This window comes from Ammospiza nelsoni, chromosome 15 (genome assembly GCF_027579445.1).
Source record: "Ammospiza nelsoni isolate bAmmNel1 chromosome 15, bAmmNel1.pri, whole genome shotgun sequence".
Taxonomy (NCBI): domain Eukaryota; kingdom Metazoa; phylum Chordata; class Aves; order Passeriformes; family Passerellidae; genus Ammospiza; species Ammospiza nelsoni.
The window spans coordinates 8,258,417-8,281,800 of record NC_080647.1 but is presented as its reverse complement, the minus strand read 5'-3'; the positions used below and the strand labels follow the sequence as shown (position 1 = coordinate 8,281,800).

Here is a 23,384-nt window from a genome sequence, read left to right as displayed (position 1 = left end):
TGTATCTCTGCACTGCCTCTGCTGTGTTTCATCACATCCTATCCCCTCACATGCCAGCTGTTGCTCAGAGTAGTGCCCTGACAGCCAGCAAGCAGGATCATGTTAGAAATGCAAATGTAGTGCTTTTTTATTGTGATTTGACAGATGAGGGAAGCAGACAGTTTAATTGGCACTGTGTTACTCACATTTATAAATGGGTGTCGGTGCTGAAACAGGGTGTTGAGCAAGTTCCTCAATATTGGCTTTTGTGTCTCCTTTTAAGAGCACAGCCAGTAGTGGAGCAGTTTGCCTCCTTGAGACCACATTAGCCTGAGCCCCAGGAAGGCTGAGGAGAGTCCCTGCTTCTTCCTCTTGAGTTTCCTAGAAGTCTGGTTTGGCAGCATCCAGCAATGCCTACTTACTTGGAAATAAAATTGAAATGGTCCTGTGTTAGGAATTACCTTAGTGGGCTTGCAGGATTCTGAGAACAAAACAAAGTTGTCTGCAGGTGACAGAGCCTGCTGGGGAGCCTGTCCTGATTGAGGGCAGTGATGGCAGGGTGTGCTGTTATCAATTGAGACCCTTCATGGGAAGGTGAGGAGCATGTTACTGCAACTGCCCAAAGGGATTTGCCCTGCTGCTCTTCCCCCACTGAACCCTGAACAATTCCAGCTCAACTGTGCTCAATTGTTCCTGCTTTCTGGGCTTGGCACAGGGTGAGTGCAGGGCTTTCTGCTCCTATTTCCACTTTCCTAGTGCAGAGTTGGCTGTATTCCTGCTGCTAGGGCACTGGCATGTCTGGATGCAGTCACTTCTGCTACTTCTGCCACTTTTGTTCACCAAAAGATTCTGATTCTTTCACCAAATCTTCAGGGTTCCTTTTTCCAGTAAGAAGTCATTTCATCAGAAATTGCCTGCCCAGCTCCAGCTGTGGTTGTTCAGATCTGGGGCACTCCAAGAGCTCAGCAAATCTGCCCTTTGCTGTCATGAGCTGCAGCCCCAGGCTGGTTTCTTAAGAGCAGCAGCAGGATGCTGTGGTCATTGTGGGATCCCTGGACATCTGTCAGGAAGTGCTGCTGTGTTGAGTTGCACGGGGGTGGGGGGAGCCCTGTGAAATGGTTAAAGGGGAGCTGATGGCAACGTGTGCTCATGTGCCTCTCCAGGCAGGCTCTGCTTCCTGTTTTCTGACAGAGCCAGACAAGCAGAGTGCTTGCAGGGAGACTGGATTCTTGCTGCTTGTCTCTTCAGCCAGCGGAGCAGGTGATCAAAGAGCTCTTCTCCAACACATCATCCTCCATCTGTCTTTGATTTCATTCTTTCTAGAGAGCAAAATAACATTTAAATGTGAAACTTGTTGTTCGACCTGCCCCAGTACTAAGGGGTCCCTTGGTGCGGTATTTATCGGCCGATGATCTCGTTTCCAGTTGTGGTCTGAGGAGTGTGTTTCTAGCTCTAATGCCACTGCAGATAGGCCCACATCTTCAAAAACAGCCTTTGATCATGAACCTGTCATCTCTGTGCACGCAGCCATCTGTGCCAGGAGTGTTGGTTTGTGAAGCAAACAGCTTTGTGCACCTGCACATCTGTGAGCTGCTTCCTTTCCTTCAGCAGCTTTATTTATGAGCAGACCCCTGGGACATGGGCTGCTGGTGATGCTGGCAAGAAGGCTGGTAGCAAGTGGAAATTCTGAGTGTGCACTGAGAAGCTGAGGGTGCTTTTGTCCATGGTCACTGTGCTTGAAGGGTGTACATGGCACTGAGGCTCAGCAGGTCTGGGTTCAGCTCCTCATGACATGGCCCATGGGGCACAATCACTCACCTTTACCCTTCTGCCTTGGCTTTCTATGGCACAGAGCATTTTTATCCAAACTCACCGAGGCACTGGGAAGCCAGAGTGCATTGGTCTGTGAAATGCCCAGCTGCTGTCCTTTGTAGCCCTTTGCCCAGCCCCTGAAGCTCAGCCTGCTGCCTGCTCCAAGTGATGTCTCCCTGATGTCTCCCCAAGGCATTCAGCTGTGCTGGGCAGTGGTACGTGGGCCCTGCAGGACAGGATGGGCAAGGGAAGGACAAACAGGTGCAGGGAGGGATCAGGTTCTGCCTTCAGGGTAAATAAAGACACAAGAGAAAGCAGGAATTGAATTTTGCTGGTCCTAGATACACATTACCCCTGTGAGCTCCTCTGGCTCTTGCCAGTGGGTGTGGAAGAGCCTGTGGGGTACCCAGGTTGTGTTCATGGACAGACACAGGCTTGGTTTTCTTTTAAAAACATGGAGATCAGATTGCAGAGGAATAGAAAGTACTTGAATAAGAGCTTTGCCAGCATGGTTCTAACATCCAGGAAATTAATTGCGTAAAGGATGAAGAGCTGAAAAAGAGGCAGCAGCTATGAGGAAGTGGCTGGGATTTGCCAGCTCCCCAAGGGGAACTTTGTGAAATCTACAGGCTGGTGCTGAGGGCACTGCAGGGAGCTGGGCTCCACCTGGGCAAATTTCATGCTGATGGGCAGAGTTAAAAAACCCCAAACCCTTCACATCTGTAAATATTTTAAGTAATTTACAGAAGGCTTTTACCAAAGATGAGTGTTCTGCCTCCACACATTTGCAGGAGCGGGCAGAATGCAGGAGGGACAGCAGAGGAAGAAAGGAATCCTCCCTGTTTGTTCCTCTTTCTGCCCTTCTTCCCTAAAGATCCTGAAGCTTGTGTAGATGGCAGAACCCTTGTGGTCAGGTCCAGGATGACAGTTCTCATGTCCTGATTCTCTGCCTCCTCCTTACCTGCTTGTGTCCGCCCTTTCTCGTGCACTGTCTGGAGCTCCAAAGGGAGCAGAGCCTTGTACCCCTCAGGCTCTCACCTCTCTCTGATTGTGCCCTTCCCATGTGCAGAGAATCCTGAGGATTTCCTGCCTGCTGTCTGCAGCCAGCTCTCATTTCTGCTGGACACTCCAGGTGTTGCACTGGGCTCCTCTTCAGCCTTACTAATTCAGTCATGCAACATCCGGGGCTGCATCAGGATTAAGGGTCCTTCTTTCTCCCTAACTGCAAACAAAAGATAAATTAACTATTTATTATAATGTGTGCAGCTTGAGAGCCTATGTTCAACAAAGATTATTAGGGAACCTGAAATAGCCTATTTAGCTTCAACTAGAGTTATTTTACATCTCTGAAGGCTTAGCCTTTGGTCTGGTAATGTGTCTCCTGGGTGTTGATGTTACTGGGAAAAACTTACTGGTCCTTTCTGTTGGGAATGATTTTTGTGTGGTCAAGTTTAATTAGACACATCATATGCCCGTTCTTGAGAGAGTTTGGCTTTAGCCTGTCATTTAGCTTTAATGGGTTGCTCCAGGTAAAAAGGTCAATGTGTCTGGCTTTGTAAGCAGGCCATTATGGTGGTTAAAAGAATGCTTCAATGGCAAAACTACTGGAAAATAGAGGAAAAGCACAGAAAAATGTCCTTTGGGGCTGAGTTGTTCTTGCTGCCTCTTCTTTTTTTTTTCCCTTTGACTAGTAAGTGCTGACTGGGATGTTTTACAACAAGGTAAATGAATTTTCAAGTTTTTGGTACTCCTTTTAACTGATACAAGGATACCTTATACACTCACTTCCTATTAAAGTGAGTGAGATGGCAAAACCTGGGTGTGTTTCACTGGGTGTTGTGTACCATAGCCAGCCAGCTCTGAGGGGGCCTTTCCAAATCAAGCAGTTCTCCCTGAAAAAGGGCATTTCCTTCTAACATAATTATTAAAACTTGCACTTCCACTAGTTGTCTTATTGTGCACAATGTTGTATGGGCAGAAGAGGATGTCTGCCCTGGCAAGACTGAAACCGAGAGAAAACAGGCAGCTGGTGCCTGGAAGATGATGTTTGGGGTGTGCTAGCCCCCAGCATGCCAGGAGCTTCATGGATGGCTTGGTGTTAGAAGGGGAGAAGCCTTGGTACGGACAGGGCAGGCTCACAGCTGTAAGGAAGGAGCAGATCGTAACCCTGGCTTAGGCTGGGGTTTGATTTGTGGCAAGTCACCTCTTGCTTGGCTTTGGTTTCCTCCCAGCAGGACCCTCCACAGGACTGGGAAGACAGATTGTCTGATGTGTGCACTCAGTGCTTTTCCAAGTATTTAAGTAATGGAGTGTTAGGAACAATTTTATTTTTGTTTGAATCTGGTTATTCTCCGAGACTCAATTACTGCATGCAGAAGCCATAAATGGGGGAGTAACAGGAACTGTCTGAGCTCCCTGAGGAGACAATGTGCAATTTTTATGCCTGAGTGGGGACATTTTTGATTCTTTAGGTCAAACCCTAGCAATTCATTGGTTTAGCCCCATGGATCAGGGTGATTGAGTTGTCAGTTTAAGAGCAGATCTCTCAGCTGCACTTTCATAATCCCAGAGTAACTCTGGTCCCTGCTCAGGGTCAGCCATGGATTCAGACCAGGTTGCTCACAGTGGCCAAAGACAGAGGTTGCTTTGCAGCTCTGGGCTCCATGATCTCTAGTCCCCTAAGGAGCCTCCTGCTCTCTTTTTTTTTGTTACAGAATGAAGAGGAGGAAATCAAGCTGGAGATAAACATGCTGAAGAAGTACTCCCATCACCGGAATATTGCTACATATTATGGGGCTTTTGTAAAGAAAAGTCCTGCAGGCCAAGATGATCAGCTCTGGGTAAGTGTTCAGTGTCATTTCTGCTCATCAGATTTACAGCCCCTTCTTTAGAGTTCCAGCATGCTTGGCTTGGACTCTGTCTCAGTGAAGCTCTGAAGTCATTGTTCTGAAGAATAAAATATAAAAGAGAAAAATCACTGCTCCCTAGACATCTTCCATCCCTATGATTTCCTTTGAGGATGGGCATAAAGTATGTTATGATTCATGTGACTGCTGCTGTCATTCTGATTTGTTGCTTGAACCCTTTTTTTTCCAAATTAAATTCTTCTCTAATTTTTTTTACTGAAGTGAAAGAGCTTGTCCTTTTCGCCTTCTCTCCTTCTTGTTGCTTTCCTCTCCTTTTTTCAAATGAAAAAGAAAGGAAGCAGAGGAATTGGCAGTAAGGAAAAGCAGAATAATGAATCCTCCAAATTTTGGCTGCGAGATTTTTAAAGCATTGCGGCAAAATGAGAAATTTTAAATTTTTGAAAAATTCCCGTGTTTTTCAGTGCTGTTAACTCTTGCTTTTCCAATTTTGTATATACAAAAAAAAAAAAAAAAAACCCCAAACAAACAAAAAAATCTACCTAAAATCTGCAACAGGAGAGGAGCACTAGTGAGGTTTTTTATTTATTTAGCAGTGTGTGTGATTCAGAAAATGAGGTTTTAAGTCACTTGGCATCCAGGAAGGCCACCTGCAGTTTGCCCTGCAGGACTGTGGTGGGAGTGGGTGTTTGCAGGTGCTGTCCCCCTGGCCTGGCAGGGCTGGGTAAAGGTGCCCTGTGTGTGTTTGTGTCCCTGCAGCTGGTGATGGAGTACTGCGGGGCAGGCTCTGTCACCGACTTGGTGAAGAAGACAAAAGGGAACTGTTTCAAGGAAGACTGGATTGCTTACATCTGCAGAGAGGTTCTCAGGGTGAGTCCTGCCAGCAGAGCTTCGCTGCTCATTTGCAACAAAAAGGCCTTTCCAAGCCTTTGGTTGCTAAAATAGGTCACTAATGAGCATTATTGTTTAAAGGTTGTGATCCATGGGGCTCGTGGGCTGTGGTCCTTGAGTTCAGAGGAGCCCTGAGAGCCAGCATGATGGCTGCTTGACATCCCATATTGTTGTAGCTAATCCCATTTTCTGTATGAAGAACAGAAAATTCCTCTTTCCTGTGGCAAATAGCCATCTTCTGAAATTCCAGACACTGGGCACCTAGAATAAGAAATAAATTTTCTGTTTTCAGTATGTCTGCCCTCCACATCAGGAGACCTTGCTGCTCAGTGCTTCAGCTGTTCATGGTTGTAAGATCTTTCTGTCCCTAATTCCTTTACCTGCACACACTCAGGGGTCTCTTTTCCACACTGTTAGAGGCAATGCTGACTAAACAGCATTCCAAAATCTTCAAGGTGGCCCTGCTGGGACAGTATTCCCCAAGAAAATCTTGTGGCTATATTTCATTCCATGCAGGCTTAGGGCTGCTTTCTTTCTTTTTTCTTTTTTTTTTCCTGGAAAGCGCAGAGGATAAAACAATTCCCAAGTGTAATCTAATGAACTAGCCTGGAAAAAAATGTGATGTTGGAGCCAGTCATTCTGAATTCAAAACCCATTACAGAGTTACTGATCTGTCTTCCCTATAATAGAGTTTTACATCTTTTCTAAATAATGTAAGATAAATGCGTATTCTGGGAGTTGGAATTTACTTGGCATGCTGAGGTAATGCTTGAATAGGGGTAAAACTTTTTTTCTGGGGCATAGCAATTGAGAAATGTGCTCAGCTGAGAGTATTGGCCTTCTTGCAGGGATTTAGCACTACCTGAGGATTATCATTGTATCTGAAGAGTGTGGGGAGTTCTTCAAAAGAAAAAACCTTAGTGGTGTGGTCAGGTTGTTCCTCATTAGTGTGGCTATAATGTCTCTGTTAAAACAATTGATGCTAAAACGTTTGGTTTATGCTCATGCAACTGAGAACTGTAACAGCATGTTGGTGAAACAAGGGATTGGATTTAATCATGCTTGTTTCAAGACAAAATGGCCCAGTTGCACATGGATTGACAGTGCTTCCTTCTGGAAAATTTACAAGCTGGGTGGAAGCTCTGTTTGAAGCCATTAATATTAGAGAGGCTAAATGCTGTGAGTGAAGAATCCCTGGATTGCTATAATGAATTATTTCAGTGTGTTCCTTTATGTCTATGATAGTTCAACCATGGGCAATTTTGAAATGCAGGAGAAGACAACAAATATCAGCTGATTGAAAACAATATTTGCTGCATTCAAAAAGAGGCCTGACATGGTATTTTTAACTTTTTCTAGTCCATTTACCACTGAATTTCTCATTTTATTGAATGCAAAATTTAGGCCACTACAACCAGCCAGCTGCAGTCTCTGGTCCTCATACAGAGCATTCTGCTTTGCTCTTTTTCCCTTTTGTTTGCATTTAGCATAGAGTGTAAGGAGCATCCCTAGATTCTGAAACAGAAGTTTAAAATATTGCTACCTTGTTCTCTTCACACTTTAATTTAAATACTGCTACAATAATTTAAAATATTGCTACACATCTCTTCACATGAGATGCTCCACCACTGTCAGGCCTGTGGTGAAGAAGAGAGTCAAATTTATGGTTGCTGTCCTCTCTCCTCCCTGAAAATGTTGCTAATAACATCTAAAGGACTTTCCTTATGAATAAAGACTGAAAAGGGCAAAAGTGTAAAAAGTCAACAGTGCCATAGTCAGGGTAATGTTAGGAAAAAAGAATAAATCCGGTTTTCTTTTAGGGATTGGCACATCTTCATGCTCACCATGTCATCCATCGAGATATTAAAGGGCAGAATGTTCTTCTCACAGAAAATGCAGAAGTAAAATTGGGTAAGTTTCCTTAAATGTGTGCTGGAAACCTATTTGTTAAAATTTAAGATTTCCATCTTGACTCAGAGAGAACTTTCAGTAACCTAAGTGCAGGATGTGTGCCAAGTGTCATTAATACTTGTGCTTACAAGGTGTGTGTAGTGTGGAAAGAGTTGAAAATGTAAAGTGTTCTGCAAAGGGAAATGTAAACTGTTCTGCGAGGGTGTCCCTCACAGCCTGAGGGCAGTGCAGGCAGTCAGAGCCAGCCCAGGAGCTCACAGCACCATCAGGCCTTCGCAGAGGATCCTGCCATGCAAAAGACTTCCAGAGTAAAAAAGTTGGGGGAGCGAATTTTGCTTATCCATTTTTCTAAAGGAAGCAGTCTTAGAGATTTGCATAAACCTGACAATAAGTGGAATTACTCATGAGTAAGGGCTATCACTGAATAACAGTCATCTCTCAGAAAAGTTGGAGGGTTTACTCATTTCCTTTTATTACTGTGACATGTCAGTGTTGACAACTTCTGACTTCCTAAAACTAAACTCAAGTACGTATCTCTCTTGAGATGTCTTTCATGTTTTGGAAAGACATCACAGGCAAGTGTTTTAAAGGAGAAATCTCAAGGGGAACACTTCTTATTTGTGATGATCTTTCCAGTCCCTCTCTCTTTAACTAAAACAATTCACTGTAGAGTTGGAAAAGAGCAAGTAATAAACATGGCTTGTGAATGTGGGGTCGCATGCTTGGTTGCAGCAAGTAAAAAATCTCATTATGGTTAAACCTTGTGGCAAAAACCTGGCTTCACTGAAGTCAAATGGAGTTTTGCTGTCAAATTCAATGAAGGCAGGATTTTGCTTGTAGTCTCTAAATCATATGTACTAATTGTCAGCTGTTCCCTCTTAGAACAGGTAAGATGGGGGTGTTGTGTGTTTTTATGGTCTTGTGTAATTACTACTTCAACCTTTCATCACATGGCTGACAAAACAGTTAAACCTTTCTAACTCTGGGTAAAAATGAAATACATTTACTATGTATAATGATTTTAAAAAAGAAGAAAGAAAGATGTTTCCAGAGAGATTTAGCTCATGTGTCTTAAGGAAAAGAAGCTCAAAAGCCAAGAGGTTCTCAGTCCAATTCTGTTCCACCTCAATGTGAGTGTGCACTTCCCATCAGAAGCACAGAATGATCCCAAAGGTCAGCTCCACCTTCTTCTTGGAGGCACCTTCTTGCTAAGCAGACACATGGAATTATAGCACTGCAAATGATTTTGGCTTGCAGATAATCTGCAATGAGACATCAATGAGAAAATGTGCTCCTTGATGGTAACCACGGGGCTGTGTCCTTTCAGTCCTTCTCTTTCCCCCTCCTTTGTCTCCTCTGTGAATATCCCTCCAGTGCTATCCCAGTGGATGCAATTACTGTATTTTGGGGTTTTGTTCAAAGAGAAATACAATCACATAATTATTGGTTGTATGGACCCTTTTCCTATGTGAACAAAGCCATATTGCTGTGCAGTCCTTATGAAAGTACCACCCTTTTCAGCACAAAGAGAACCACAGGATTCACTCATCATAATGATCTAAGAGGAGAATAAAGTAGTAGATTCTCCAGTTTGTTCTGAGATAATGTATGAACGTAGGGAAGAATTTATTCCATACACCTCAGAATGAAGTGGTTCTTTCCAGCTTTCACAGTGGCTATATTAGACACATCCAAATTTGCCTTGTGTGTAGATCCTATTTTTTCTTTCAGTCTAGTTGAAGACCTTGAGTCCTACTCAGTGTAGCATTTAAATTAAGCATAAATTATTCCATAATATCTTGTAGAGCAATTCCTCTAACCCACCAGGCAGATTTAGCATGCTAAATAATTTATAAATAATTTAAATAATAATTCAGCATTATTTAATTCTTCTGTCAAAAAGAAGGGAAAAAAAGAGGTAGTTAAATCTCAACTATTGGATAAGATATGGTGGAGGAGCTCAGATTTCATATATTTTATATATATATATATATATATATATATATATATATATATATATATATATGTATATATATAGTAGGGCAAATTTTTGATGTTCTAAATAGTATGAAAGTGACCAAGCACATGCTCTGCCATGTGGATACAACTTTTTGCTAATTTCTTTATCTCTTCTTGGCTTTTCAGTGGATTTTGGTGTAAGTGCTCAGCTGGACAGGACAATTGGGAGAAGAAACACATTTATTGGCACCCCGTATTGGATGGCACCCGAGGTCATTGCTTGTGAGGAGAACCCAGACTCTACATATGATTACAGAGTAAGTGTGAAACATTCCATAAGGTAAGAAAACGTGTGGGTTATTGCTGAAATCCTGCTCATCTGAAAAGTTCAAGCTTCCTGCCTTATAACCACAATAATACTAGAGCTGTATAAACAGAAATATTTGTGATATGTGGGTGGCAGCTCTCTCTAAGAGTGAAGTTTCACTGTGAGTATTTTTTCTGAATTTTTAGTACATGAAATACGCTTTCATGAACTTCTCTACAATAAAAAAAAGTACTAAGAGTTTGCAGGTCTGGGTAGAAAAGAAAGGAAGAGAGGAGTTCCAAAGGAATACTTGAAGTAGTGTAATATTAATAGGGCAAATTACTGCACACTGTGGTAGAGCTTTTTGCTCTGTACTCAGCTGTGAATCCTGAGTTAATTGGCAGTAATTAGTATCCCTTTGCTCATTCATAAGCATGTGACTGGAAGTGGTTTCCCATCCTGGAATGGTTTCTGGTCAGTGGCAGGGTGGCTGAGGCACAGAATTTCCTGTATTTCAGTTGTGGGCATTGCCATGCAGCATGTTTTCCAGGGATGGTTTTCTGAGCAGGAATCCTCTGGGTGATCCTACAGTCACTCTTTTAATTCAGGTGCTCTCTCCATTGCCACTTTGTACCTCTCCTTCCAGCTGTGGCTTCAGCAATATTTATGAGAAGATCCTGTTACTGCTTCCATTTCCTGGTGATTCAGAGATTCTGATTCTCCCTTGCTGAGACTTTCTGGCCCAGTGAGGTCATGTTGTGTGTGTCAGTCATGACTAAAGAATTTTAATTTTTCCATATCATACAAATCTTCTACTGAAACCTCAAGAAATTAATCTCTTGTCTTCATTCCCTGTCCCGTTATTTCCTTCTCTGAATGTGTACTTACCAGAAAATAAAATCATAAAGAATGCAGCTCTAATTCTTGAGCTTTCTTTGCCTTCAGTAATAATACTAGTTTGTCTGCTCCCAAACAGATAGTGCAGATGGTAGTTTAAAACTGATCAGCAGAGGGTTTTGGAAGCACTTTTGCAAACAGTGCTGTGGCTCAGAAGGTGGCACGGAGCTTCTCTTTCCACAGTGACTTACACCTGGTAGGAAGGGCTAAGTAGCAGGAAGCTGCTCTGGAACTTCTTGCTCTTCAAAAAAAAACAGAACAAACAAACAAGACAAAACTAGTACAAATATATCCACATAAATGTGTTTGTATGCACACTGAGCTTTACAAACACTGTCATCCTCCCTTACACCTGTCTGCCTCTCATGCTTTGGAACTCCAAACCAAAATTCCTTATAGCCTGGATGTTTATCTCACTGTCCTCAAAACCTGCAGTACTACCCCTTGAAGACTCTTTATTTTCAGTCATTTACTTAATTACAAGTCAGGATTGTGGATCTGTGAAATCCCCGCCAGTTTTGTTGCTGAATCCCTCCACAAACTTTGATGTGAACTGGCTTTCAGCTTGTGTGAAGAGTTCAGAGCAGCTGGACTGGGAGGGCTGTGTTGATAAAATTGCATTTAGAGTGCTGGGCTGGGCATGAGCTGCTATTCATGTAAAGGTTTATTCCTTCTAACCTCTGAAGGTTTTCTGTCACTGTTTTTTTAAAAGATAAGTTTTAGAGAAGCTCTGCAAGTTGGTTTGGCCATGTGCCTCTCATTTGGCTACATTTAGATACAAAGAATAGTGAAATAATGCACATGATTAATCAAGTGGCAACGTGTGAAGTTTTTACTGACACTGATGGTGGCTGCAATTTACTTTCCATGATCAAAACCTGGCCCTTGGCATCCAGATCAGCTGATAAAGAGAACTCCACTCTGTTAACTGAGCTGAACATACATTGTGGCACAAATCTGACTGCACAATGTACTCTTCTCTCATGTGCCCAAAAATGTGTGACCAGATACTTGGTACAGAAAAAAATCAGACCCCAAGGCCTGACTACAATTCTTGTTCCATCAGTGTAGAAACTCAGCAATGACTGCTCTGAAACAAGCATTAAAACCAAGAGTAGTTTTTGGCCAGGAGGAGAAGGGTGAGGCACTGCTGTGTCTTGCTGCCTCATGAAAACAGATTTAGGACATATATTTAAACAGTGCCTGCTATATTCTGTCTGGCTCTTGTTTTTTGAATGCAGAAGGTCTCATTTTGGGGCTGGCTGTTTAAATGATGGATCAGAGTTGCATGGGGAATAGCAAGCTTCTGGCTATTAGCACGTTTCCTAAAAGCTCAGTAGGGACTGGGAAGGGAGCAGAATATTTTTCACTCCAAGTAAAACAACATGATCCAGGAGAGATCTAGGGAAACTGTAAAAAAAAACAAAAAAACCCAAACCCAAGAAGAAAACAAACAAGTAAAACAACTGAGCTTGAATGCTGCAAGCTGCAATGAGTATTGTTTCTTTTCCTGCAGAGTGACCTGTGGTCCCTGGGAATCACTGCTATTGAAATGGCTGAAGGAGCTCCTCGTAAGTGATTTGGTATAAAGGTGGGGCTGTTCTCTGCTAAAATAACTCATGCTTGGCTAATGCGCAGAATTCTGGTTCTATCTGTATCTTTAAAAACACTCTGTGATTTTTTCTCATTTGGACTCATTTGCTTTCTTCTTCCTTTTACACTCTTTCAGTCTGTATTTTGGTTCCTTGCCTTTATTTCCTGGGAAAACAAAATTTCTTTTCTTAAAGCTCTTGTTAGCATCAGTTTGTTGATTGCTGCCTGTGGATACAACTAAGCAGAAGTGATTGATATGTTAGCAGAAAATATTGCCTTTTGGGTTTAGGTCACTAAAAAAATTGTGGCAGTGGAAGAAGGTAGGCCTAAAGGTTATTTTTTTACTCTGAAACTGACTTGTTTCTGACAGATTTTGGGACTAATGTGGCATTTACTCACATGCAATGGCTTTGATCCATGACCACTCTCAGCCTGAGAGCAGATTGCCACAGTTTCCCAGCCTGCTGCCCCCTCACTCCCCCAGAGAGCCTCCTGCAGGTCAGGCAGAGACCTGTGGGTGCATTTTTGTTGGCATGGGGGGCTGGTGGCTTTGCCCAGCTCCTGCAGGGCAGATGGGATGTGTGGAGTATCTGGTCACTGCTGAGAGTAAGGGAGATGAAACCCATCAAACTCTGGCCTGAGCCTGAGAGCACGTAGGCTGTTTTTAAACAACCCACTTGGCTGCTCTCCCATCAGCCTTGGTTTGTAGCAGCTGGAGTTCAGGAGCGCTTTAGCCTGACTGAAGCTTAGTCCTGAGACATGAGTCCATGGGGAGTTTTCTCTGGGAGACACTTTGTAGTTTTGCATGCCAGTTCCTCATGTATTTGATGTTTTCCCTAGTTTTGACAGGGAATTACTGTGGATGATATTGTGTTGCCTTGTGTTTTGTTTACTGTAGTACAACAGTGTCTGGAACCCAGAGCTAGAAACCAGACTTCTGCCCCTCCTTGCCACTGCATCATGTTCTATTGAACATACCAAGGAAAATGTCAAAGCCAGAACCAAATGTGAGAATGGCAGGTGGAGGCAGACTGAGAAATTAATAGAAAGTAGGGAAAGCTTTACCAGAGCTTCTCACTTCTACTGGTTCTGTGATGCTTTAAGTTCATTTCTGCTAAGAGCATCACTGCTGAACACCTAAATATTATAAGAAATCAGCCTTCCTGTAGTTCCTATCAGCTGTCATTCAGTAGCTCTGGTGAAGGAAAACCTTTTACCCTCAACATTTCTCCCTGCTAGATGGAACACACTCAAAATTCCATACAAAGTGCCTGGGGATGGTATTTGCTTTCTCCTGAGTTCCTCATAACTTCAGCTTTCCACAACAGTAGCCCTGAAGAGAAGTACAGTGGGCTGGAGAGAAGGTGGCTTCTGAATGCAGGGGTGGAATCTGTGACCTGGGAATGGTGCTCCCATTCCCAGAGCACAGGATGGATGAAATGTGTGCTCTGTCATTCTGCTCTGTGCCACAGGGCAGGTTGTGAGCTCTGTGCTTTGGGTCAGCTTTTCTTCTTCCTGAGTTTTCTCATATGCCATGAAAAATGTGGCAAAGAGTTTGGTTAAAATGGAGCTTATAATTTATCTGAAACCAGAAGCCAGACATAAAAACTAGATAAATATTTCAATCTCAGGTTTAATTTCTGTGTATGTGCAAACATGCTTTTGTGTATGGGAAAAATGAGCTTTTTTATGTCCTTCCAAAGCTGTATTTATATAAAATATTTAGAAAGTTGTACTTGTTCTTGCTTTGCAACCTTTCTTTTGAATCTCTTTTACCTGAAAATCTCTGTGTACTCAGAAACTTGATTTCTTGGCTGTAGTGTGAATTTGGTTGCCTCCTGGTGGGGTTCTGGGGCAGATGCTGTGATGTTGGAAGTGGGAAGTGAGGTCACAGGGGGTACATGCATCCTTCCATAATTTGTGGTTTCCTTTGCAGCCCTGTGTGACATGCATCCCATGAGAGCACTCTTCCTCATCCCAAGGAACCCACCCCCAAAGCTGAAATCCAGAAAATGGTAAAGAGATGTGTAAAAAAACCTGTATTTTTGCTGCAGTGGGCTTAGGAGGGCTTTTAGCTCTCTTGTTCAGAAACAATGATTTTGTTAAATCATGTAGTTATCTATGAGGTGATTCCTAAGCTGTTTCTATGAGCTGGATTGAGCCAGAGGGCAGATATAGTTGACCTTTGGGAAACAACACCTCTCTTTTTGAACTCTGCCTGAACTGTGGCAGTTGTTTCATTTTGGTGTCTGTGGCCGAAATTGCAGAGTAAGCAAGGAAGGCTTAGATGTGCTGCTTGGGGTCAGGGCTTTATCAGATTGCTTGGACGTTGTGGGGCTAATGGCAGTCACCTGCCCTACAGAGAATTACTTTATGTTTTAAATTAAGTGTATAAAGAAAATCTTCACCTTATCAAAAGGTCAAGGGCCTTTTTGAAAGGCTTGTGTTGGCCAGATTGTGGTTTTGTTGGTCAGGATGTAAATTCAAGGTAACAACTCCTCTGAGAGGATGGTGAGGTGGAGTTCACCTTCAGCACTGTGCTGGTCACAGGAGTCTCACTGGTGGCAGAACTCAAATTGTTTCAGATCATGTGTAGAAGGAAACCTTGCAAAGTTAGTGCTTTCCACCACTCAGGTAGTGCTTGGGCCACAAGTTGAAAAGGATTATCACTCTTTCTCCACTGTTGTGTCTTTTTTAGGTCAAAGAAGTTCCTAAATTTTGTTGAGAGCTGCCTTGTGAAGCATTATTTGCACCGTCCATCCACGGAGACCCTGCTGAAGCATTCCTTCATCCGCGACATGCAGAACGAGCGGCAAGTGCGCATCATGCTCAAGGACCACCTGGACAGGACAAGGAAGAAAAAAGGAGAGAAGGGTAACATGGCAGAACCAAAATAAAGCACACTTCAGAGAGCATGTCCTCTTCAGATTTTGGCAGCAGAGCACAAGGCAAATGCAGCTGAAATACTAAAACCAGGAAAATTGAGAAAGCGTTGTCCTCAATAGTGGGGCCATTTTGAAGATCCCTTTGTTGAAGCCTGGGTCCTTAATGGTGTTTTAGTGCTAAAGTCCTTGGAAGCTTGAGTTATTGAGAGCAGCCCTGGTGCTAGCAGGGACCAAGGATTCCTAGTGAAATCTGGGTCTCTGCTTTCTTGAGCCACAAGTGTTTCCTGGTCTCTCTCTCTCGTATTTCTGTCCCAGATCCAATTGATTTGCCTGTTGGATCTCCATGTAATTTTGTCTTGTGAGTTCTTTGGGGGCAGCAGGGCTCTTTAAGTGTTTTGAAATAGAGTGCACAAAAGACCTCCAAGCTCCAGTAAAATGCAGATGTTATAATGAATCATTTCCTTCACAGCATGTATGAAGAAAATTTGTTCCAAATGCCAGCCTTACCCTTCAGAGCAAAAGCTGGAAGAAGCAGTGCAGGAATTGGGGTGATACTTGTGAAAATGCCTGTGCATGGCAGACTAAGGGCTGTGCAAAGGGGACAGAGACAAGTGGCCTGTAGACCAATGGCTCTGCCCTCTCTCCCCTTTTCCCCTTCAGCGTGTTTTATACTGCCAGAAATGATGTGAAGATCAGGGACTGTGAGAGCAAACTGGAAAAGCACTGTGGTGTTGGAAGGTTTCTTATAAACAGGAATATTTGCATCTAAAATTAAATTGCTGTTGCAAAGTAGATTTACTGACTCCAGTAGTAGCTGCAAATTCTGCCACCTCTTTCAGCTGTGAATCTCAAAGCACACTGAAATGGAAAGACAGTGAGTTGGAATTTCTCACAAATGCTCTTGAGAGGTGTGGAGGAGTGCAAAGATGCCACTTCTTCATAAATAGTTATATTTTGACCTGAAAATACTATTTTTAATCAAAACCCCTCTGAGGAGGAGAATAGTATGGAATTGCCAGACTACACACTTCAAAATAGTAATTTCAAAAGAAAAATGAAGTGACAATTTAGCATGTACTACAGCCAACAATGCAGGGTAGGACCAGTTTGAAATTATCCCATAAAAACTGCCTTCATGTCAGTCTTGAAGAGAACTTTAAAACTATCGGTCAGCCTTTAAAACATTGTGATAAAACTAGTATTAGTTTATGTTTTCTTTTTTTGCTTACCTAATTATTCCCTTTGATACAAAAGGAAAACCTGGATTTACTGGTGGCCTCAGCATAGCCATGACAGCAGAGCAGGGCAGTGTAAGATTTTATGTCCTACCTAAATGTGTTTTTGAGAACCCCTCTGCTGGTGGTGCTGTGGGGGTTGGGTTTCTCTGTGGGTTTAGCCTAATTTGCTTCAGATTATGGAAGTAGGTTAGTTTTGCAAAACCAATACAGTCAGTCATGGGAAAAGGTGGGTGTCTGTAAAGGGGCTGCCCTGAATCATTAACTGAACTAGATTTTGAATTATGTACATGGATATTTTGCCTTCCCTCAGCCTCCCTCTACAACATGTGACTTTTAAATTCCAGTTCCTCCTTAGCCTGTAGTTCAGGCTGATTGCTCAGAGATAAAGTTCAAGATCATGTCTCAAATAACAGCATCCTCCTCTGGTGTTTGTTTATTCTCTTTTTCAGAAGAAACAGACTATGATTACAGTGGAAGTGAGGAGGAAGATGATGAGCTGAATGAAGATGAAGGAGAACCAAGGTTAATTTTATTACTGAAATAGAAAATTTGACTGCCCAAGCTGTTCTCATTGAAGGCAGCTCTCCTCAGCCAGAACAGCTTTTTTAACTTGCTCTGAATCCCTAGTCCCCTAGGTCCCCTTTAGTAGCTTTAACTGTTTTGTAGCTGTCAAACATAACTGCTGAGTATGAAATGCCTGTAATAGGCTGCTGCTTTACTTTCCTTGCAATAGGGGGGAAACTCTCAAATGAAGGACCCAATAATCAGCTTCAGGCTGGTTTGTAGCACACCAAGTGTTGCTGTAGAGTCACCTGCTAGAAATACATCATGATTTGCTAACACAGGACAGCAAACATTCTCAAAGTACCTCTGTTCTCTCTTTAATGCTGTGTTTTGTCATGTAGAAACCTGCTCTTTGTTTCAGCTCCATCGTTAATCTCCCGGGGGAGTCAACTCTGCGCCGCGAGTTCCTGCGGCTGCAGCAGGAGAACAAGAACCGCTCAGACCCTCACCGGCAGCAGCAGCAGCCGAAGGACCAGGAGAAGTACAAGAAGCAGCTGCTGGCAGAGCGGCAGAAGCGCATCGAGCAGCAGAAGGAGCAGAGGAGGAGGCTGGAGGATGTAGGGGCCTGGCTTGTGCTGTTATTCCATGTCTCATCACAAATGGAAAATGTGCCTGTAGGCTTTGCAGGGCAAGAAGGCTGTGTTAAATTGTCAGCTCAACCTGGATCAAGTCTGGCACCTTGGGAGATCTGTGTCACTTTTGAACACTTTTTAGATGGGCTGGTTTTAGATGGGCTCTGTCCTTTTGCTGCTGGTAACCTGCCCTGCTCTGTGAGCAGAAGGGGAAGGGCATTTTGCTTGAGTAGGTTTGGTGGTGGTAGCCCTGGTAGATGGGGTGAGAGATCCCCATTTCTTCCTCATGTGTATTCCCCAGTTTGCAGTCTGTTGGTCTGGTCCTGAGTCTTGGCCCTGCTTTTGTTTGAGGTATTAAAAGGCAGCTGATTGCCCTTTCAGGTGCCTGACACACTGTTGTCTTAGAGGCAGAGCTAAATCATAAAATCACAGAACCATTAAGGCTGGAAAAGACCTCTAGGATCCAACCATTAACCCAACACTGAATGTCCACCACTATATCTTGGTGCTAAGTGCCACATCCACATACCTTTTTCAACACTTGCAGGAGAAGTGGTTCCATCTCTTCCCTGGGCAGTCTGTTCCAATGCTTGACCAGCCTTTCAGTAAACAAATTTTTCCTAATATCCAATCCAAACCTGCCATGGCACCACTTGTTTGTTACCTGGGAGAAGAGCCTGACCCCCACCAGGCTAAAACCTCTTGTCAGGGAGTTGTGCACAGCAGTAAGGTCCCCCCTGAGCCTCCTTTCCTGAACACCCTCAGCTCCCTCAGCTGCTCCTCATCAAACCTGTGCTCCAGACTCTTCCACAGCTCTGCTGCCCCTCTCTGGACACACTCCAGCCCCTCAGTTTCGCTTTTGCAGTGGCACAACACAAAAATCACCAACGTGTCTCTTCTCTCTTGTATCTGACATAACTTGAGCATTGTGTGAACACTTCAGAGCTGACACCTGTGAAGCACAGTGCTGCTCCAGCAAAATGGGAACACTGGGAAAAAAACCCCTCCCTTCTTGAAATGTTGGGAAGACATTTGTCATTAGATTAGTTGTCAGCTGTCAGGGAGATCTCACATGCCTCATAAATAACAGATCTGCCCTGGGCTGCCAAAAGGGCAGAGGTTGGCAGCTTGTCCCTGCCCACTTTTGCTCTGTGGTGTGCCAGGTGTCCCCCCCTTTAGTGACTGCAGAGCAGGAAATGGGCCTTGTGATTTATGAGCCCTGGCATGAGTAACTGGTGGGTACTAAAGTAAAGTAAAATGTTGTTCCCTGGCTTTCTTCCAGCACCAGAGGCGAGAGCAGGAGCTACGGGGGCAGCAGGAGTGTGAGCAGAGGTGGCCAGAGGTGAAAGTCAGTCAGAGGAAAGAGGAAAGAGGCAAAGAAGACAAAAGGGCTGTGGAAGATGAATACTTCATAGTAGATGGACAGAGGAAATTGGAAAAGAAGCAGGTATGAAGAGGGTGTTTGCTGACAGCAGTTTGCAGCTCCCTGTTCTGTATCTGATGTCTCTCTCAGTTCCCTGAGGGTGTTCCCATCCTCTGAGTCATGGACCAAGGAGGAACTTCACTAATGCATTTACTGCCTCTTCTTCTCAGATTCAGCCTTCCTTTGAGTTGACTTAGATGTTACTGAGTCACCCTCCATATCTACAGCAGGGACACTGCCTCTCCCACTTTTGTCCCTGGTGTTCCTCTGTGCTGAATTGGTCTGATTGAAATTCCTTTACCCTGAAAGCTTCCAGCATCAGCTAAACCTAAGCTTACATCTCCAGTCCCCATTTTGCATTCATGTTGTAACCAGGACCATTTCTTTTTCACAAAAACAGTGGAGCAGAGGTTAATTTTAACGCTGAACTGTCATTATCAAGTCTGTCACCTTGACCACAATGTTTTTTCTAATGTTTCAGCTGCAAATTGATTTGTAATCAAACAGAAGCATGCAGCGTTTGATTAAAGACCTCTGGTTTTAGTAAAAGTAAAAAGAACAAATATGTTTTTCTGACCTGCTGTCTAAAAAGCCAAACAGTGTTTGGTGCCACTTTATTCTTCCTGTTACTCAGGGTTCTGACTCTTCTGTCAGCCCTGCTGGAATTGTGGTCACTGTGTTCTTTGAAAAGCCACAATTTCCAGCAGGCAACTTGGTTGCCCTCCAAGGCATCATTGTCTCTGAGGTCCATCACTCTGTGCTTTCAGAAGATGGAAGATGTGCAGCACAACAGGAAGATGCACAGAACCCTCCCCAAAGACCAGACTCAGCTGCTGTCACTCCAGCATGACCACAAGCAGAAGAAGGAGCCTTCCAAGAATTCAAATGTGGGAGTGCATCCTCCATCAAGCAGCACAAGCAAAGAGGTACTGTCTTGGCCAGGGCAGCATTTTGGTGCTTTGTAGTTTATGATGCTGTAGGAATGCTGAAGCAGAGAGCAGACTGATTTTTAAACCTACATCTGGAGCTTGACCTGTTTTTCTACACACTTATGCTGCAGTCTTCAGTTTCCATTAATATTCAGAGGATAAGGGAAAGGAAGTATTGTTCTGTCACTTCTTTTTGAGTTGAGGGAAGTGTTTGATTGGTGAGTGGACAAATGAGGTTCTTCTGGTCAATAGGTGTCATTCCCTTGTCTTTCAGAGAGGCATGAAATAAGGTAATACCACCTGAGCTTTAATAGAGGTCTTTGCCTGATGCTAGGGTTCACAGAACTGAGCCAGGCATAGAACAGCATCCTGCCCCCTGAGCACAGACCTCTGTGCCCCAGCAAGCAGCCTGTGATGCCTTTTCTTGGTTTTTATGTCCCAGGATAAGGTTTGATGGATCAGGGATAGCCACATACAGTCAGCCCGTACTGCAATCCATTTTCCTCCTTTGCTAACTCTGACAGTATTTCTACCCACCAACTCATTCTGGTCACTGTCACCATGCCATGAAAAGCTCTGGGTCAATTTCCGTCTCCTCATTCCTGGCATGCTTTTTTGATATAATCCCAACTGGTCAACCCAGTTCTACAGCTGGTGTGTGATTTGTTGTGTCACTAAAGTCTGGGTCAAAATCTCAGCAGCTCACAGGTGCCTCCTCAGTAGAAGAATGGATCTGATGTTCAGTGCAGTCATGGCAAAATGCAGTCATCTTCCCAAAATGCCCAAAGAGGCATGAGGGCAGCTCATGCACATGTAAATAGGAGAAATGCAGTGCAGCTTCTTAACACCTTGCTGCTGCCATCTTTGTCATATTCGTGTGTGTGTGCTGCAACTATTCCCTGAGCTGAAATGTCCTGCACTGATAAATACTTAAATGTAACTGCTAGAATTGGTGAAATGATGAATTTGAGTAACTGAATAGAGTCTGCAATCAGCTAAGCAGCAGCATGAAGTTAGGAAAACAAAAGATATTACGCTCCTTGTTAGAGCAGCAGTTTGTGAAAACGAGAGTAATTCTGTTTGAAGTACAACCTAACTGTCAAAACCACAAATGCCCTGGTTCTAAAGGCTTTATTGTACTGACTGATTAAGCAAATCGTTACTGAAATTTGAATGAACTGCTCTTGAAACCAGTATTTGTTTGATGATGGAGGGCTGGGTTTTATTCCAGCTGAGGAGCAAATTGAGTGTGGACAGAGAAGTAAGCTGCTTTTTCTAAATACACAACATCAAAGTCAATAGAAAAGCTTTGCCTTTTCTAGGCCTTTAATGGGTGAAAATGCAACTCTGATGATTAATTTATTTTCTACTTTACTGTAGTTAGAAGACAAAAAAACCAATAAAATACTGTCTTAGATACTCATCTCTTGTTTTGGTATGTGTTTTGTAAATTACTCCTTGATAGCAAAATGAAGAATTTAGTGTACAGTCACTGTTAACTTTTAATTTAGTGTAATTAGTTGCAGATTAGTTGCTTTTTAAGTTCACAGCATGAGGCTTTTGTCGTCATGGCTGCAACAATATGTTCGAGTTTTAAGGATATTGTACAATATTATTTACTTAATCTCAGAACTTCTTGGAAGTCATAGATCCTTCCACTAAATTCATAATTGGTGGTACAGCCTTTTTTGGTTGAGACTTCTTTGTCAGCAGTCTTAACTATTTGCAGTGATCTGAAAATGCTTTAAAGTTGTAACTGTTTTTAACAGGGATAAGTCAGAGATTTTGCTCCTGTTGATGCTGAACTTTTCCAGTTCATTAGCAACAGAGATGTTAGCTCCTCTGTTGAGAGGTACCTGTATGGGGACAGTGGTAGCCTACTCAACAGTGAGTTTGTTTGTACTTTTTAGGGCTCCCATTTCTAGGACCAGTCATCAATACACAGAAGAGCACAAGAATTATAGTTTCATTGAGACATTAAAAACAAACTAAAAACCCTAAAGCCCTCCAAAGCCTCAAGTTTAATGTTTGGGGGTGCAGAACCCTCTCTTGGGAGTTCCTTGGGCCCAGAGCTGAGGGGTGAATTATCATCTCTGGCTTTTACATTTTCTTCCTTGCTTATAGTAAAATTTGCCTTTCATTATTACAAGTTGTAGGTAATGAAAATGTGGCCTCAAGAGTGTGTTCACTGGAGTTAGAATTTCGTGGTTTGGCTGTGGTTGCTTGTTTTAGTAACTGGGGGTTTTTTTTTAGGTTTTGGTCTTCTTTTTTTCCACAGTGAGACAAAGTGGAATAATTTTCCATGTCCTCAGCAGTTTCTAGGCTGTGCTAAGAATATGCTTACCTTTCTGATACAAGCACAAACATCCAGATATAGTGGGAGATACTGTTAAGAATGCCCACCCTAACACAGATACAGGGTATTTTTATGGCATTAATCTCTAGTTTACTGTGTAGAGCTGTTTCCAGGCTGTTGAATCAGAGGATATGCTGAAGATTTACATTAGAGAATGGGAATTAGTCATGTTGAACAGAATTGAAAAGCATAGTGGAGTCAAAACCACAGGATAAAGACTTTTGTAATGAGCAATGCCCTCAGGAAATTTATTCCTTCTAGATCATGTTCCTCAGTCTTTCACACAAGTAACATACCAAAAGACAGAGTGTTGAAAGTGTTTTAAGGTAAAAAGCAAAGTGCAGTAATGTCAATGCTGTGGAAGGGGGTAATTAATGCACAGCAAAACAGAGGCTGCATGTTGTCAAAGATAAGTAAGTATAGACAGATGATTCCTCCCAGCTAAAATCTCAGCCTGCAGCCAAAGGAGTGGCGTAGAATACAGCAGATGGAAACTCAAGCCCTTCTCCTTGCTCTGTTTGGAAACTTGATGGAGGAGGAAGGGCGGCAAATAGAGAGGAGATGGTGGTTTGTGCTGTGCCAGGGCTGTCCTCCTCAGTGGGAAGGTCCATTGGAGGTGATGTGTTCTGTGCTGCCATGAAACAGCATCCAGCCCATGAACTGGGGCTCTCTGTGCAATGTGCTGCTGCTTTTGTCCTTCCCAGGCCGAGGAGCGAGCCAAGCAGAGTGACAGCGTGCAGCCCCCGCTGTGGCCGGCGGCGCTGGGACACGAGGCCCCCGCGCAGCCCAGGATGGGATCCGGGAGCAGCTCCAGCCCCTGCACGCCTGCCCCACAGAGAGCCCTGCTCGTGCAGGTACTGCACTGCCTGGGGAGGGACAGGGGTGGCTCTAGGCACCACAGGCTGCAGAGGAGGGTGGGTTATTGGTGGCAGCTCAGCTGCTTTCAGTGCATGTCACACTGTCTCACCAGGCAGCAGCATGAGCCTGTATGCTTCTCTGAGCATAGCTGTAATTATGGGTTATTACTATGAGATCAGACTGTATTATCCTAAATGTTTCGTAAACTCATTGTTGTTTTGGCTTGTCATGAGCTTCAGGTGAACATCCTGCATGAAAGGTCACAGAGTTATAGGATGGTTTGGGTCAGAAGGGACCTTTAAAAGTCACTTAGCCAAGCCTCCCTGCCACAAGCAGGCACATTTCA

General features: G+C 43.5%; 1 protein-coding gene across 1 annotated transcript in view; it reads left to right on the top strand.

Moving 5' to 3' along the window:
• The window catches only part of NRK (Nik related kinase), an 87,659-nt gene that overhangs the window by 28,281 nt on the left and 35,994 nt on the right, over window positions 1-23,384 (top strand). The window contains exons 4-15 of the mRNA XM_059482659.1: window positions 4,506-4,631; window positions 5,415-5,525; window positions 7,367-7,457; window positions 9,603-9,733; window positions 12,137-12,191; window positions 14,150-14,228; window positions 14,912-15,087; window positions 16,786-16,858; window positions 17,262-17,457; window positions 18,755-18,919; window positions 19,663-19,821; window positions 22,885-23,034. Of these exons, the coding sequence (XP_059338642.1) occupies window positions 4,506-4,631; window positions 5,415-5,525; window positions 7,367-7,457; window positions 9,603-9,733; window positions 12,137-12,191; window positions 14,150-14,228; window positions 14,912-15,087; window positions 16,786-16,858; window positions 17,262-17,457; window positions 18,755-18,919; window positions 19,663-19,821; window positions 22,885-23,034 (1,512 nt within the window). The remainder of the gene's footprint in view (window positions 1-4,505; window positions 4,632-5,414; window positions 5,526-7,366; window positions 7,458-9,602; window positions 9,734-12,136; window positions 12,192-14,149; window positions 14,229-14,911; window positions 15,088-16,785; window positions 16,859-17,261; window positions 17,458-18,754; window positions 18,920-19,662; window positions 19,822-22,884; window positions 23,035-23,384) is intronic.